Genomic DNA, 15,391 nt, shown 5'->3' on the forward strand with positions numbered 1-15,391 from the left:
AAAACTAGTCTGTTATTGCTTATGATCATGTTCAAAGGAGAACCTTGCCTTGCAGTTCAGGATGTATCGTGCCTGAGCGATTGCCATTAGCTGAGATTTTTCCAAGCATAATACCCTGCATTGTTGTATTTTTGTCAATTATGTATCCATGTCACTGCTCTTGCCTGGCTTGCTTCTTTTTTGTCTGCCAAGTCTGTCTGATCATCTTCTGCCTACTGTTCCTCCTCTAAAACTATTTCCAGAGGTGTTCCTTCCTGGCTATTCATTCAGCCTGCCACTTTACAGTATTTCTTACACCGTTGGCCTTTCGTATCTGATGCAATGGCTTCTCATTTATGGCCTGCGCTGATGATACCCAAGTCATCATTACTCTTCAGTATGCTCGGATCCATATTTTGGGACCTTGTATTAGAGGTTGCTTCCAAGATGAAAGCCAATTCCTTGATTCTTAACTCTGATAAAACAGAGGTTTTGATGATCTGTGGTTTTTACTACTGTCTTCACTTTGGTCACCTTCTGAGTTTGGCTCACACCCCACCTTAACTAAATGAGACTTTTCTCTGTGCTTCATTTACATCTGTATGCTTTGCAAAGTCATCCCTTCCCTTTCCTCATTGTCCACTGGCGTAAAGTTGTTTTGCAGTCTGTCATTATTCCTCAACTAGATTACAGATATGCACTGTATTCGAGTCTTCCAACCTACTTGATCACCCTCTTCAGACAATCCAAATGTGCCACTCTGCTTATAGTTGAGCTTGTTTACTCCTACGTGTCGATCCTAGTCTTCTGTCTCCCTGTCAGCACCCTCTCAATATTTAGAGCTCTATCTTCATCAGTCATTCCATAGGAAGGAACCAACGTATTTACTGAGTAATTTAGTTTCTTGTCTTTTCTGCTGTACATTGCACTGTAACCTACCTAGATTTTTAGGTCTGGCGTGACAGGACATTTGTCAACTGACATTTTTTACCTACACCAATATTATTCTACAGTTCTTTGCTTTCACACAAATACCATTACCATGCTGTCTACTTGTAACGTTTCACATTACTATACAACATTCCTTTAAAGCCAGTTGTAGTGGCATTGTTAAAGCTTGTTTTATCTTTTGAACAGAGCGTTCCATGTAATTGTTTTTTTTTACTGAGAAATGTATTTTTACATATTTCAAAAAGAAACCCATTTCTTGAATGCATGTACAGATAAACAATAACAGTGGTAGGATAGCAAAGACCACCTTGACAAAAAAGTAATAGTGCATTTTGCCTTAATTTATGATCAATGAAATTGTTCTCTGGTCTGATATTGCTGCATGCTTATTGCAGTAATGTTTTTTTAATGTAGGTTTAATCATGTTTGTAAATTGTCTTCACATAGTTCTGTACATTGTAAAGAAGAGAACAGCAAAAGTGAAATAAAACCTTCTGGCTCTTACTGTCTTAGGTGCTGAGGGGCTTAGAGTGGAGTTTGACCGCCAGTGTTCCACGGAGCGGCGCCACGACCCCCTCACCGTTATGGATGGTGCCAACAGGATTGTATCAGTCAGATCAGGTGAAGAGAGTCAGACATGCGCACTTATTTAAACAGTTACTGTATTCTTCAAAACTACTTCTTAGAAAATACTACCTGTGTTATGCTTCACAAAGCTCTTTAAGCTCTGATTGTTGGCTTCATATTTATATAACAAATATAGGTTTTTAAGTGATTATCCACCGTATTTGCAGGAATAAAATGACGCTAGGCCATTTGGATTCATGTAATTATAAAAGCGTGAGCCACTGTTGCATGTGTTTTGTATAAGGTTCCGCTTGCTGGACTGAATGAACAAATGTTGTTTACGCTTTTGGTACATTTGGCCCTTTTACCCCACCATCATTTTATCCTATTTCTTGCTATTGACTGGATTGAATTAATTTTAGATTTGCTTTTGCTTTGCATTCTGAAATAGGTAACTTTAATATGCATTTCAGAATTATTTTTGTTTGTGAACTGGACGTATACCCGTTGAAATTGAAAGCCATCTGGTATCCAAAACCCTCTCCTTTCTTCACCGCCTTTCAATTCTGCTAATGTCTAGCTTTCTATCTTGGCACTGTGGTGCTTTAACATCACTACGGGCAATCTGTTGGAGAGGTAGTCAGAAGTGGAGTCTAGTGCAGGAAACAGGGGGTGCAGCGCATGTCTAAGGAGTGCTTCCATTGCTCTTCATGAGTTGTGAAGTATACCTTCAGTTTAAAGGTGTCATAAAAATCCCTTTTCTGCAAATGGCTGCTTCACCATCAGGAAATTATAGACTCTCCTTTGTCTTATTATGAGAGTTGCAGCAGGTGTTCCCATTATGGTTATCTTTTGATGCATTGATCTGTGGACATGAATGCATCTCTTTCAATGGATGCACTAAACAGTGTCTTCACAAAAGGGAGACACAAACAGATATTGCATGAGAAGAACCTTCTCCGGAAGGTTGAAATTATCAGGTGGGAATTAAACCAGAGCCTGCACAGGCTGAACGTGATAAGGAGATTTCTCCTGAAGAAGAGAGACCCCTATTCTAGTCAAGAAAAATGTGTAGCAGAGCAGTGGGCAAGTTGTGGGAGATGTGACTGAACACTGCACTGTGTCAAGATTTTCAAATGCGAGTATATATATGTGTAGATGTGGCTGTAAAGGCCCTTGTTTACAAATTCACCACACAGTGCAGCACAGCAACAAATGTGAGAGAACAGGAAAGCACCATATCTACTAAGATATGCCTTTATCTTGCTCTCTCCCTAGCGCTGTTGCACAATCAAGATACCGAGCACCAGTAGACACCTTTGCAGCATAGTGCAGTGATGTCTGCTTGAGTCTAGCATAGGTTTTGCAATTGAAGGGTATCCTTCCAGTACAAAATACTTTTAAAAGTTTCCCACTTTGAATGTGTGATGTACAGTGCTGCATACATACAAAGTGTGAAACGTTCGGAGAAATAAAAGCATTTCTTAACGTTCGCTTCAAAGAGGCATAATTTTTGGTACAAAGCTCTATCTTCTAATATTAGAAGATAGGGGTCTGTGTCTAAAACCATGAATGGTTGCATAGTAACTCCCATTTTACCACCAATGGAACACCCACTGGACACAAAGTCATGGAAAGTAGCACAAAGTGCTGTTTTGCTTTACTTTCAGCCAAATTTCCAGCATAAAACAAGTTTTGGGGTGGAAAGTAAATCCAAAATAAACATTTTGCTCTGATTTGCGTCACTTTTGTGATGCAAATTGAGCACAAAATGTTTGTAAATCTGGGTCAAGTAGTTTTATTTCTGAGCCCTTCAAACACTTTTTTCTTAAGTGAGGCTTTGTCTCCACTCCTGATCTGAGGTTCTCTATAATTGGATGATACCACTGATGTCTTTTTCGGGGGAGCAGAAGTAGGTCCCCGTGCAGAATTAATGAATATATCCTATGCCATTGTGAAAGCGTAGCTGCAGATGGGCTCTTTAGCTTCCAAGGCTGGGTTTATCACTTTTATGTCCCTTACATAGTCACCCTCACCCTTCCCAAAGGTAAACTTGGGCGCAGGCAAATTCTAAAATGATTGGAGCCTGTGCAGAGCATGTGGGTTCCCCCGGACGTCTAGACCCCAGTGCTGTGCACCGGCTGCACCACTGATAGCTACTCCCCTGATATTATGATTAAACTGAAATTACCAGAATGCATATTGTTACTAGTTAAATTGCCATTGCTGATGTCCGTGGTCAAGGGTTCAACAGGCCCTGTGCCAGAAGGAGAGAATTATAAACACCAACAAAAGAGAGAGTCGATACACAGGGCTCACACCTGCCTTTTGGAAAACACTCAAAACACAGAATTGGCGTGACATCCTCTTGTCATGTATAGGGGATAATCTCCCTAGCCCTAGTTTGTGTGATCTTGTATATCTACATAAAAGTGGGCTATCTCCAAGAATAGGACGAGGTAGGCTCACTCACGTAATGTGACATGCTTCATCATTTGCTGCATCCTCCCACCCTAGTGAGATGATACTACCAGGGTAGACTCAACCTCAAGTCTAGGATATCACCTGCATAAAGGATACTTTGTAGCATATCCAAGGTGTTTTTAGACAGAACTGGATCCAAGTATCTTATGCAGAGAAAAGATTAGTTTCTAACAACTCCTTCAGGTGGGCTCCCGCCTTAGGTTGAGTCCACCATGGTAGTATCATCTGATCAGGGTGGGACAAGGCGGCAAACGGTGAAGCTTGTCCCATTACGCAGATTGCATTAATATCAAAATATTAGGTCATAGAGAAATCTTTGCTGTTTCATGTCCTTATGAAGTGCATGCTGCAAGCCTTAAGTATGTTCCTTGTTACCATATGACAGTTATTGACATGGTACAGCTCTTGGTCTAATATACCATAGGTATAGCAACAAGCAAAAAGCTATTGCTAGAGCATAGGCCTGGCAGCAGCTATTTTATGTGTATTTGTAAAGCGCACTATCACCTGTGAGGGTATGCTGGCATTGAGCAGGTCTGTGTTCATCCAGGCCTGCCTAGGTAGGTTGGTTAATTGAAAAGTCAGGTCTTCAGCATCTTACAGAATTCAAGAGAGTAGGAGGCCCCGATGTGGAGTGGGAGACCTTTCCATACTTTTGGAGCCGTGTAAGAGCCGTCCATCCTCCTGATATGGTTCTTTGTATGAGTGGGATGTGTGGAAACTTTTTGCCACAGCAACCCTGCATGCCGGGGGCGGGGCGACATCACGCGACTCCGCCCAGCCATCGTCTGCGTACGTGACATCAGCGAGGTCACATAAGACCCGCCCCGGCGCGCCCACATCAGTTTTTTCCTTTTCCACGTGCTGTTCCTTGCTACGGGCCTGTTTAAGGCCCCCTTTCTTCCATTCTTTTTGGTGGATCAGTGTGCGAATGCCTTCGGACTTTAAAACATGCACACTTTGTGGGCTTCTTATGTAGGCGACGGACCCTCACCTCATTTGCATGTGGTGTTTGGGGGAGCAAATACCAAAGGAAATGATGGACGGAGTGTTGAACATTGCAAGCACTCACCCCCAGTCAACTGATCTGGGTTTAATCCATCACCGTTCTTTAGCCCACTCTGCCACCCCAGTTCAGACATGGCCATATGCAAATCAGTCTGACCCTGTGCCTCATGGGAACAGTTCAGCCCGAACTGCCAAGCCATGTCTTCCCTGGACCGGAAACAAGCTTCCTAAGACCGGTTTCTGGCATTTCAGCCGTCTTCAGCCAGGCTTGCTTGAATCCAGTGGCAAAGTGAGCAAGGGACTCACGTCTGAGCATACCCTGCCAACTTATGGCGAACAAAGCAACAACCAAAGGAAATGATGGATGGAGTGTTGAACATTGCAAGCACTCACCCCCAGTCAACTGATCTGGGTTTAATCCATCACCGTTCTTTAGCCCACTCTGCCACCCCAGTTCAGACATGGCCATATGCAAATAAGTCTGACCCTGTGCCTCATGGGAACAGTCCAGCCCGAACTGCTAAGCCATGTCTTCCCTGGACCGGAAACAAGCTTCCTAGGCCCGGTTTCTGGCATTTCAGCCGTCTTCAGACAGGCTTGCTTGAATCCAGTGGCAAAGTGAGCAAGGGACTCACGTCTTGGCATACCCTGCCAACTTATGGCGAACAAAGCAAAAACCAAAAGAAATGATGGACGGGGGAGGACCGTGCTGAGCCACAGGGGTCGGTGGACTCTTCTCGTCACGCTCCAGGTCGAGGGCGGACCCCTCGTCCCTCTCCGGGCCCCTCTCGTACCTCCTCACAGGTGGCTGCCTCGTTGGAGTGCAAGTGGGAGGTTGTATGGTCCCTGGCGCTGCCACAGGGGTTGCCGGGTGACCTTCGCCTCCTTCTGGGCCACGGCCGGTGAAGGGCTTCGGGCCCCTCCCCGGGCCCGTCCCATTCCCCCACGCAGGTGGTTGCCTCGGCAGGGGTTGGGCCGGCGTTGCTCCGGGGCCGGTGTGGCTCCAGCTCTACTCCGGTCCCCTGGTGCGGGGTGACTTGGAGGTCCCTTACCCAATGACGCCGGATGGCGCCGGTGTCCTGCTTCAAGCAGCGGACTCTACGGCTCCGCGCAGGGGTCGTACCGTGGATTCGTCTTCGGACGCTCCTTCTCCGGAGGCAGGATGCATATTGGTATCGTCCTCCCCGGAGACTGGTCACCGTGTGGTGTCCTTTTCACCGGCGTCGAAGGGCGACTTCCCGCCCTTCCTGAGGCAGGGGTGTTCGTCGGAAGAGCGGCAGGTCCCTCATTCTTCGGCTCCTCCTGACTTCCAGGTCTGGCCCTTGCCCACCCCGCTTGGCCTCGGGGACTGCCGCCTTAGTTTGCAGCCGTCGCCCACAGAGGAGCTGCTTTTTCCACTGCGGGGCCCTACGGATGCAGGTGCGGCCTTCGCTCACATGGTGTCCACGGCTGTGGGCATTCTGCGCATGGGTGATCCAGTGGCTCACTTTCCGGCGGACCATCTGTTGGAGGTCCTCCACCAGGGCTCTGGTGGGAGGGAAATCTTGCTTCCCTTTGAAGGTTCGCTCCTTTCTGCCTTGACGGGGACTTGGAGGCGTCCTGCCTCCGGGGACCCGGTGCCTCTGCATCTTCTGCATCGGCACCTGCCGACGCCGCGTGACCCGGCGTGCCCCGGCGTGCCTGTCCATTCACCCCTCAGCCGCCAGCCCGCTTCTGCAGACTGCTTTTCCCTCCCTGCCGCCCCTGTTGGCTCCGCCGTTTGGAGAGGCCCACTGGCTGGACACTTAGGGATGCAACATTTTCGCCTCGACCTGCGCGGCACCTGCGGGCCCTTAACACCTTGTGTGTGCTGGCTAGGGCCTCCTCCTGTTTGTGGGACTCGGCTGAGTCTCTGGGGTCTGTAGCGTCCCAGGAGTCTGCTCAGGTGGATTTGCGGCATCATGCATTGGATGGCTGGGAGCTTGCGGCATTTATTCTATGCTCCGGACGTCTGAGGCGCTGGGCTGGGCCATGGCTTCCTCCATCGCTCTCCGTCGCCATGCTTGGCTTCGGGACTGCGTCTTCCCCGAAAATATTCGGGAGAGGCCCATTGATCTCCCATTTGATGTCAGTCTATTGTTTCATGCCCCGGCCGACTCCGCCATCCAGAGGCTCTTTGCGGGGCTCCGTCCTCCTCCTCCTCCTCCTTCCCCTCCTCAGTGACTTCTGAGTTAGGGTTGCTTCTGGGCCTTCTTAGGCCGGCTGTTATGGTTGTGGAGTATGTTTTTCTGGCCGTTTACGCCCTTCCTTGGGACTTTGGCATTGTTGGCTGCTGGACGGCCCTTTTGTTGTTGTGTGTGAGTTCTGCAGGAGTTGTTGCGCCGACTTGGCCCTGAGATTGGGCCTTCTGCTTTGCTTGGGCTGCTGTCAAGCCTGCAGCGGGGGTGCTTTTTTTCCCCGTGTTTTTTTTGTTTCTTCCTCTGCTGCGGAAGTTCTTCCAAAGAGGGTTCCCATATCTTGGGACTTCACGTGCCCTATGTGGGGTTATGGTAGCTGTCATATGGCTTGCGCTCTACTAGAGGGTTCTGATCGCCTTCGGGTACCTGTTCTCTATGGTGTTTGCATAGGTTGCTTTTGCTTCCTGAGGTCGTGTGCGTGGCCACTCGTGGTGGTGGCCTGGGCCTCTCCTCCTCTCCCTGCTCCCATTCTGCGGTCTGGGATGTCCCTGTGTTCTCCCTTGCCAGGCGTCGCCTACTCGGCCCTCGGGCTGTTCTTCTTCCTTCTGGCCTTGACTGCCAGCATTGTTCTGGCTGGCAGGCTGCTCTCATCTAGAACGGGCTCGCCTTCTTCTCCCTAGTTTCCTTGGACCCTCTAGGCTTCTTCTTCTTCTTCCGTCTTCCTGTCTTGGCATTCGGCGGAAGCTATGTTGCCTTGTGGGGGAGTGGGGTGGTTCGGCCTCTCCGTCCTTGCCCTTGGTTCCTCTGCTGTGAGTGTACGAGCCTCTTCATCCTTCTTTCCCTCCTACGTCTCCTTGGGGTCGGTGGGGTTCTGCTTGTGGGGGTTCCTTTGGCTTGGCAAGGGCGAGGATCTACCTGGTCCACAGATCTGGTCCCCTGTGGGGCCCTCTGTTCTGCATTGGCTGGTGGGGTCCTTTCGTAGACCCTCCTTCCCAGGGGGTATTACTAGGGTATCTATTCTATGTGAAGGAATTTGCTGCTAGTAGTCTCTATCAGATGTACGAGTTACTTACCTTCGGTAACGATGTATCTGGTAGAGCCGATTCTAACCGCAGATTCCTTCACGGCCCGCCCTTCCTCCCCTTTTCTGCGAGGACCCTTGGGTTGGTCTTCGGTCCTTGCCTCCCAGTGGGGGGCTGTGTCTCCTGTGAGTGCCTTCCTTGTTCTTGACGGGTGGCTCCGTCTGGATGCGGTTCATTCCTCGCTTGGTTCTTTGGAGGATGGGGTTCCAGTGCGCTGGTGTCCTGCTGCTCTGGCTACTCCAGGTTTGGGGGGGATTGTTTCTATCCTTATCCTCCCTCCCCTCCTTCCATTGCTATCCTCTGGTTTGAGGGTCCTCTGGCCATGTCTTGCCCTTGCCATTGTGGGTGGTTGCCCTCTAGGTGGTTGTGCTCTAGATTTGGGTGGCTTGGAAGTTTTGTTGTCCCTGTCTGTCTTGGGACTGGTTCCATTCCTTGCTCAGGATGCGGGGGTGGGTTGCCTACGTGTGCCATGACTTTTACGTGTGCTCTTGCCTCCAGGGCACAGGGATGGGAGGTTGTCTGTGCTGGCAGGGTGACTGTGCAGGTTCCTGCTTCTTCTCTTCTTTCCCTGCCCTTGGGTTCTGCGGTTTGGCATTACTCTGGTGGTGTTGTTTTTTCACTGTTTCTTTCCAATTTTTCTGCTCTTTGTACACTGTTACCATGCTTCCCCAGTTTTTTATCTGGTGATTCCGCGTTGTGGTGCGAAAAAGTTCTCAGAAGAAAACTAATGTGGGCGCGCCTGGGCGGGTCTTATGTGACCTCACTGACGTCACGTACGCGGACGATGCCTGGGCGGAGCCGCGTGATGTCGCCCCGCCCCCGGCCTGCAGGGATGCTGTTGCAAAAAGTTTCCGGATCCAGTCTCACGCCTTTGGATAATTCTGCGTGAAGGAATCTGCGGCTAGAATCGACTCTACCAGATACATCGTTACCGAAGGTAAGTAACTCATACTTCAGGGTGTGTAAGCAGAATGCAGTGACAACTTTGACTTGTGCAGTCAAGTCCAGCTTACAGTCTATGATTATTCCGAGGTTCGTTGTGTCTGTGTGTGTGTGTGTGTGTGTGTGTGTGTCAGTGTCAGAGTTTCGCAAGCCACCAATTGGAGTTCCGTGGTGAGGTGTTCTTGCCGAAGATTACTACTTCTGCCTTGTTGGTGTTAAGCTTGAGACAGATGGCTTTCATTCAGTTAGCAACTTAGTTCATACAAGCGGTGAGCTTGTTTCTTGTGTTGGGGGTCTTGTCGGAGAGGGACAGGTGGTGTTGCGTGTTGCTAGCATCGGAGAGGACGTTAATATTGTCTGCGCGGATGACATTAGCCAGAGCGGTCATGTGTGTGTTGAAGAAGGTGGGGCTGAGCGAAGAACCTAGATGCACTCCACACATGAGTTTTCAGTCTTCCAAGGAGTAAAACGCCAGGCTGACAGCTTTGTGTTCTATTTTCTAAGAAGGAGCTGATCCAGCGGATAACATGTCCTTGGTTGCCACTCTCGTGCAGACTCCTAATGTGGATGGGTTGTGAAACCATGTTAAATGCTGCAGAGAGGTCCAGGAGAATGAGAGCTGCCATGTATCCTCTAACAAGGATCATGTGGATGTAGTTTCTGGCAGTGATGAGTGCTGTTTCTGTAATGTGCTGGGACCTGAATCCAGACTGCGTTTCATTGAGGAGCTTGAGGTTTTTGAGGTGTCTGTTAAGTTTTTGTAAGACATTTGCCGGGTATGGTAGGAGGGAGCTGGGTCTGTATTTGGAAAGTGTGGCTGGGTCAGTGGATGGTTTCTTGAGCAGGGGCATGACAGTGACATGTTTACAGGTGTCCAGGAATATGACTGAGTCGATGGAAGCATTGAGAATAGGTGTTAGTGCTTCGCTGCTCCGTCCTTTGCCGAAGGTGTTGTGGGGGTAAGGTCAGATGGACCCTGTAAGAAACTGGCTCTATATATATTGCACCTAAGTGAGGTACAGTGTGTATAGTGTCCAAGAGTCTCCAGAGGTAGGCAGAGGTTAAAGTTAGATAGAACCTTAATCTCTATTTGTGGTAGCTTGGTCGAGCAGTAAGGCAGTATCAGAAGACAGTGTTAAGCATTTGATGTACACACTCAGTCAGCAAATTAATTCACACACTCAGACACTGAACTCTAGGCCAATAAAAAATATACTGTGTTTTATTTTAGAACAAAGCCAGCCTGGCACAGGTAAGCATTAAATACTTTACAGTAATAAGTTACCGAATGTGGAACAGTTTGAAAATGCAATAGAAATTGTACTTTGTTTGATTTACAGGGGAGCAGTAGTATGCAACACTTAGCAAATACAGTACATTGAAATGAATAGGCTGTTTCAGTAAATTGCAGGTAAGTTACTTTTCACTGTACTTTTCTTACTCAGTGCTGGATACCCGGATTCAGCACTGGGACATTTCCTGCAAACAGGTAAGTAAATACGTTTTGGTAATTCGTGCGATTTTTAAAGAATTTTTTTAAATTTTGAAACTCCACACTTAGAAACTTTTTGGAAGAAAATCGGTCAATGTTATGCTATGGAGGAAAAGTAGTTATCGGTTCACAGGTAAGTTATCGACAGTGGGAGTTCAAGTTCTGGGGGTAGACTCAGGGGTCCCCAGGGTCAGTGGTGCGCTCTTGTTACACCCTCAGGGGCACTGGGGCAGCCGGGTGCAGAGTGTTGAGGCCCAATGTAATCCAGTGGGGCATAGGGGGCCTCCGGTTGGTGGCTGCTAGCTTGTAGGCTACACAGCTTTGGGGCAAAGCTCCTGGACTTTAGCTCAGGGCAAATGGGGAAACAAGCCAGCACAAAAGGTGCACCCTCAGTGGCGCTGGGGTGGCCGGGTGCAGAGTTCTGTTTTGGCGTCGGGTGCCCAGTTGTTTTCTATGGAGATTTTTGGTTTTGGTTTATAGCTGCAGGCTCGGTCCAGGAAGACGTCCGGGAGGAACCAACAGCTGGGCAGGTAAGTTGAAGGGCTCAGGGACGTAGGTGCACCTCGGGTTCTTTTCTCCAGGGCGCAGGACGGCTAGATGCAGGGGTGTCTTTTGAGGTCGGATTTCACCTTACTGGGCCACTCGCGGTTGGGGGGGTTTCCGTGCAGAGGCTGCAGACGAAGTCGGGGAGTCCTGGAGGGGTCAACCCACAATGGACTCGGACTCTGGAACGCTGGGGGACCTCGCTGGAACCAGTGGGTCACTGTAACTCGGACTGTAGGCGACGGGTGTAGTGGTGTTTCCAGGCATCGAGTTTCTTTGTCCTCAGCAGGCTCTGAGTCTTGCTTTGGAGTTTCTTTTGAACAGAACTGCTGTTCACAGGAGATCTGGTCTTTGTTGAAGGCAGCCAGTCCCCAGGAGGTCGCTGACTGCAGGACAAGGCGACTTTTGGCGCTGGATCTCTGAAAACTGTAGACGGGCCGGTAGGGCTGAGGCCAAGTCAGTTGTTCTCTGCAGTGTTCTCTGCTGGGCGTCTTCTTTCGTCCTTCTTCCTCGTAGGTTGTGGGAATTTGAGAAGGCAAGGTTCATGGTGCCCCCGAAATACTAGATTTAGGGGCGTTACAGGTAGGTAAAGGGAAGGGACCAATGGCTCCTTTCCCTGGGGTGAGTACACCCCTATTCTGCCCCTTTCCAATGGGACGGGGGCAGGAGCCTGTCCTTGGTTGGTTGGGTCCCCCCATCCTCAAGATGGCGGGGACTCGGAGTTGTGCTTCACCTCGCCACCCCCACCTGAGGGGTGGAGTTGGCAGAGGTGGGGACACCTCTCTCCCTCAATAGGTTTTCCCGACGATTCTCCTGCCCAAAGTGGGGGGGAGAACCAGTTGCTGAAAGCAGCAAAGGGTCTGGGGAATCTCCAAAGGCGGTATGCCTTTGAAGCTTCCCCTTCGTGAACCCTGCCCATCCTGGGGGAATAGGCTTGGCACCTCCTCCCAGGCTGTGCATTGTTTCAGGCCCCCAAGACCCAGGGGTCCAGAAACATGTCTGTTGGTGGCAGCCTAAGCAGCCACTCAGTTGGAACACTAGAAGTGGGTCGTTTTACAGGGGGCATCTCCAAGATGCCCTCTGGGTGCATTTTTCATTAAATCCCACACTGGCATCAGTGTAGGTTTAATGTGCTGAGAAGTTTGATACCATACTTCTCAGTTTTCAGTGTAGCCATTATGGTGCTGTGGAGTTCGTAATGACAAGCTCCCTGCACCATATACTCTTAATATCAGCACAGCACTTACATTGTTTAAGAATGGACTTAGACACTGTAGGGGTACAGGGCTCATGCACCTGTACCCTCACCACTGGCATAGGGCACCCAGCTAGAGGGGTGACTGATCCATGTCAGGGCAGTGGGTTGTAAGCATGGCACACAGGGATGTGTGCCATGTCGACTCTTCGCTTTGTTCTGCACCAAAACACGCAGCCTGCAAAGGCAGTGTATGTGTGTAAAGGTACAGGGTCTTTAAGGGTGGCACAATAAGTGTTGCAGCCCTTAGAGGTCTTCCCTGGTCACAGTGCCCTGGGTACTTGTGGTACCATTTACCAGGGGCTGACCTGTGGCCAGAGATGCCAATTGGGTTAGTTTTGGGGAAAGAACACAGACCCTGGGAACCTGATTGGCAGGGACCCAGGGCACATCAAGCAAAAGTGCATCAGTAGTCTGGCAAAAAGTGGGGGGGTTAATGCAACAGAAACCCACTCTCCTATAGACCCACCAAGTAGATGGTCTTCATGGAAGCAACAGTTTCAACACTTGTGATGGCAGACCACAAGATCAGGGTTCATTCATCGGCTATGAATGGAAGTCTCGTTGCAACAGTGACAGCGTCCAGTTGAGGGTTTAAGTTGCTGTTTATGAAAGTGATTTTGATATAGAAGAATTCTGAAAGCTTGTTGCAAAGGTCTTGTGAAAAGGTGATGTTGCTGGAGGTGGTAGGAAGTGCAGTGAAATCTTTGATGACAGCGAAGATTCCTTGCAGCTGTTGGTGCTGGCATTGATGTGATCTGCAAGAGCTGTGCACTTGGTGTTCCATAAATGCTGGTGGTAGTGTCTTATGGCTGATTTGAAGATGTTTATCTTCTGTGTCTTGACCTATTCTCCATTTGTACTCCAGTTACTTACAATGGTGTTTCGTCAGCCTCTGTGTACCATCTGGCCAGTGGTCAGGCTCTTGCCACTGGGTTGTGCTAGAGGGCAGCCAGGGTGTCGGTGCATGCGGAGAACCAGCTGTTGAGGTTCGTGAATGCTTACCACAATTTGCTGGTGTGTTCGACTTCTCTTCTGTGGCGCTTTTCAAGCTGTGGCGGGCAGTTCTGTTGGTGGTAGGTCTGTGGTGGGACGGAATGGATATGCTGAAACTGACGGGGCATGGTCTGTCCAGGTCATAGTTGCTAGTTTTCGGCTGTGATGTTGCTGATTGAGGAGAAAATCTGGTCCAATAGGCAACCAGCAGTGTGGATGGGTTCAGCAAAAGGCTGCTTAAGGGCAAGTTTTCAGAGGTTGAACTAGAAGGGCTGTATAGTTTGGATTGGTGTGGTCTTCTAGGGGAATTTTAAGGTTTCTGAGGAGGATGAATGTGCTGGCGTTGGTGAGTGCAATGAAGTCTGTGATGTCTCTGGTGAAATGCTGTGGGATCCCGATGTCTTGTATACGAGGGTTCCACCCATGTAGAAGTTAGTTGAGATGCTTATCTTGAACGTGAGTGTTCCATGTAGCTGGTGGGGGTGTTCATGCAGTTGGTGCAGCTGATGGTACCTTTGAATATGATGGCAACTTCATGCCCAGGATTGTGCGGACAGTCTTGCCTGCCAACCTTGTAGCCAGTGGGGATGGCTGTGGTGCTGTCTAGTGCTAAGCTTGGGTTTAGGCATGCTTTCTTGAGGAAGAGCAGAACTGGAACGCAGTAGGTCCCATATCTACGTGGCATGTTTGGTGTGTGAGTGAGTGAGTATGTGAGTGAGTAGGTATAGAGGAGCATGCATGCAAGTATGGCGTGGTATTTAGTTTGTGAGAGGATGACTGGTTTGTGTGTGAGTGAGTAGGGTGCTGTTGGTGCAGAGTAGTTGGTGTAGTGTGTGGGAGAGTGCATTAGAACTTGCAGGAGGTGCATGTAAATGCCACTTCTGTCTTGTGTGGTGCGGTGTGGCAGCAGTGCCGTGACCGGCATCCAGGGTTGAGCGCACGGAGGAACATTGCAAGGTGCCAGTGGGTAGAAGGAGAACAAGGGTTCCTGGCACTTGACATGGTACAGGCCCAGACTGGCTTGCATTTAGCATGCCAGTAGCGCGTCTGCACTGCATCCACCATTAAATAAGTCCAGGGAAGAGGGAATAACGCAGGGTATTGTGCGTGGGAAACCAGTGTAGTCACTTCCTCTGCAAATGGATGATGGAAAATCGAGTGTCACTTCCTGTGCAGGTCTATAATGGGAAATACAGTGATGTCACTTCCTGTACATTTTTTACTGAAAGGACGTTTATAGGATGGATTTGAAAAAACTGTTTCCATTTCCATTCCTTTTTTTTTTCTTTCATGCACATTGTTTAATTAGTCTCTGTGCACAAACCTGGGTTATATCCCATGCGCCTAGCCAATTACAATCAGCCAACCTTTCTATTTCAAACTGTGGTTGACATGTATGCACCTTAGAAGAAATAAAAACTTGAGGTCCACGGGAGGATGCAGTAGCAACACTTCTTTGTGGCCTAAGTCCTGACATGCAGTGTACATGCCATATGCAGTCATATGAATACCCACTGGTATGAATAATAAATTCCTGCAACTATAGAAAAGAAATGCCTCCCTACATCCTTGCAGGAGGATGAGACATCAACGCTCCTTTGAAATTAAGGTTCTGACATGGCAAATCCATGCGCAATACAAACATCCCACACTCCGCTTTCCGTATTGTGAGTGGGAAAAGTATATGTGGCATGTGAGGAAATTAATGCCTTGCCTCCTGCCAGAGGATGCAATAGCAGCCCCCATTTATGGTTCAAGGTCTGGCATGCCATTAAACGGGTCGTATGTATGCAGGAAGCATTTCCTTTAACTTTATGTTCGAGGCATATGAGCTGCGGATTACACACTTGTGCATAGATCGCCATCTGGTGTTGGGCCTGGATGTTTGCAGTTTTTTTTTCCTCTTGGAAAGTCTTTGGAAGTCACGAGGTCGGTG

The 15,391-nt window shown here is 48.9% G+C and overlaps 1 protein-coding gene across 1 annotated transcript in view; it reads left to right on the top strand.

Annotated features, from left to right (window-relative positions):
- Positions 1–15,391, top strand: part of LOC146805589 (E3 ubiquitin-protein ligase HERC2-like) — a 1,563,844-nt gene that overhangs the window by 1,095,033 nt on the left and 453,420 nt on the right. The window contains 1 exon segment of the mRNA XM_085622871.1: positions 1,444–1,551. Within this exon segment, the coding sequence (XP_085478997.1) occupies positions 1,444–1,551 (108 nt within the window).

Source organism: Triturus cristatus, chromosome 8 (genome assembly GCF_964204655.1).
Source record: "Triturus cristatus chromosome 8, aTriCri1.1, whole genome shotgun sequence".
NCBI lineage: Eukaryota > Metazoa > Chordata > Amphibia > Caudata > Salamandridae > Triturus > Triturus cristatus.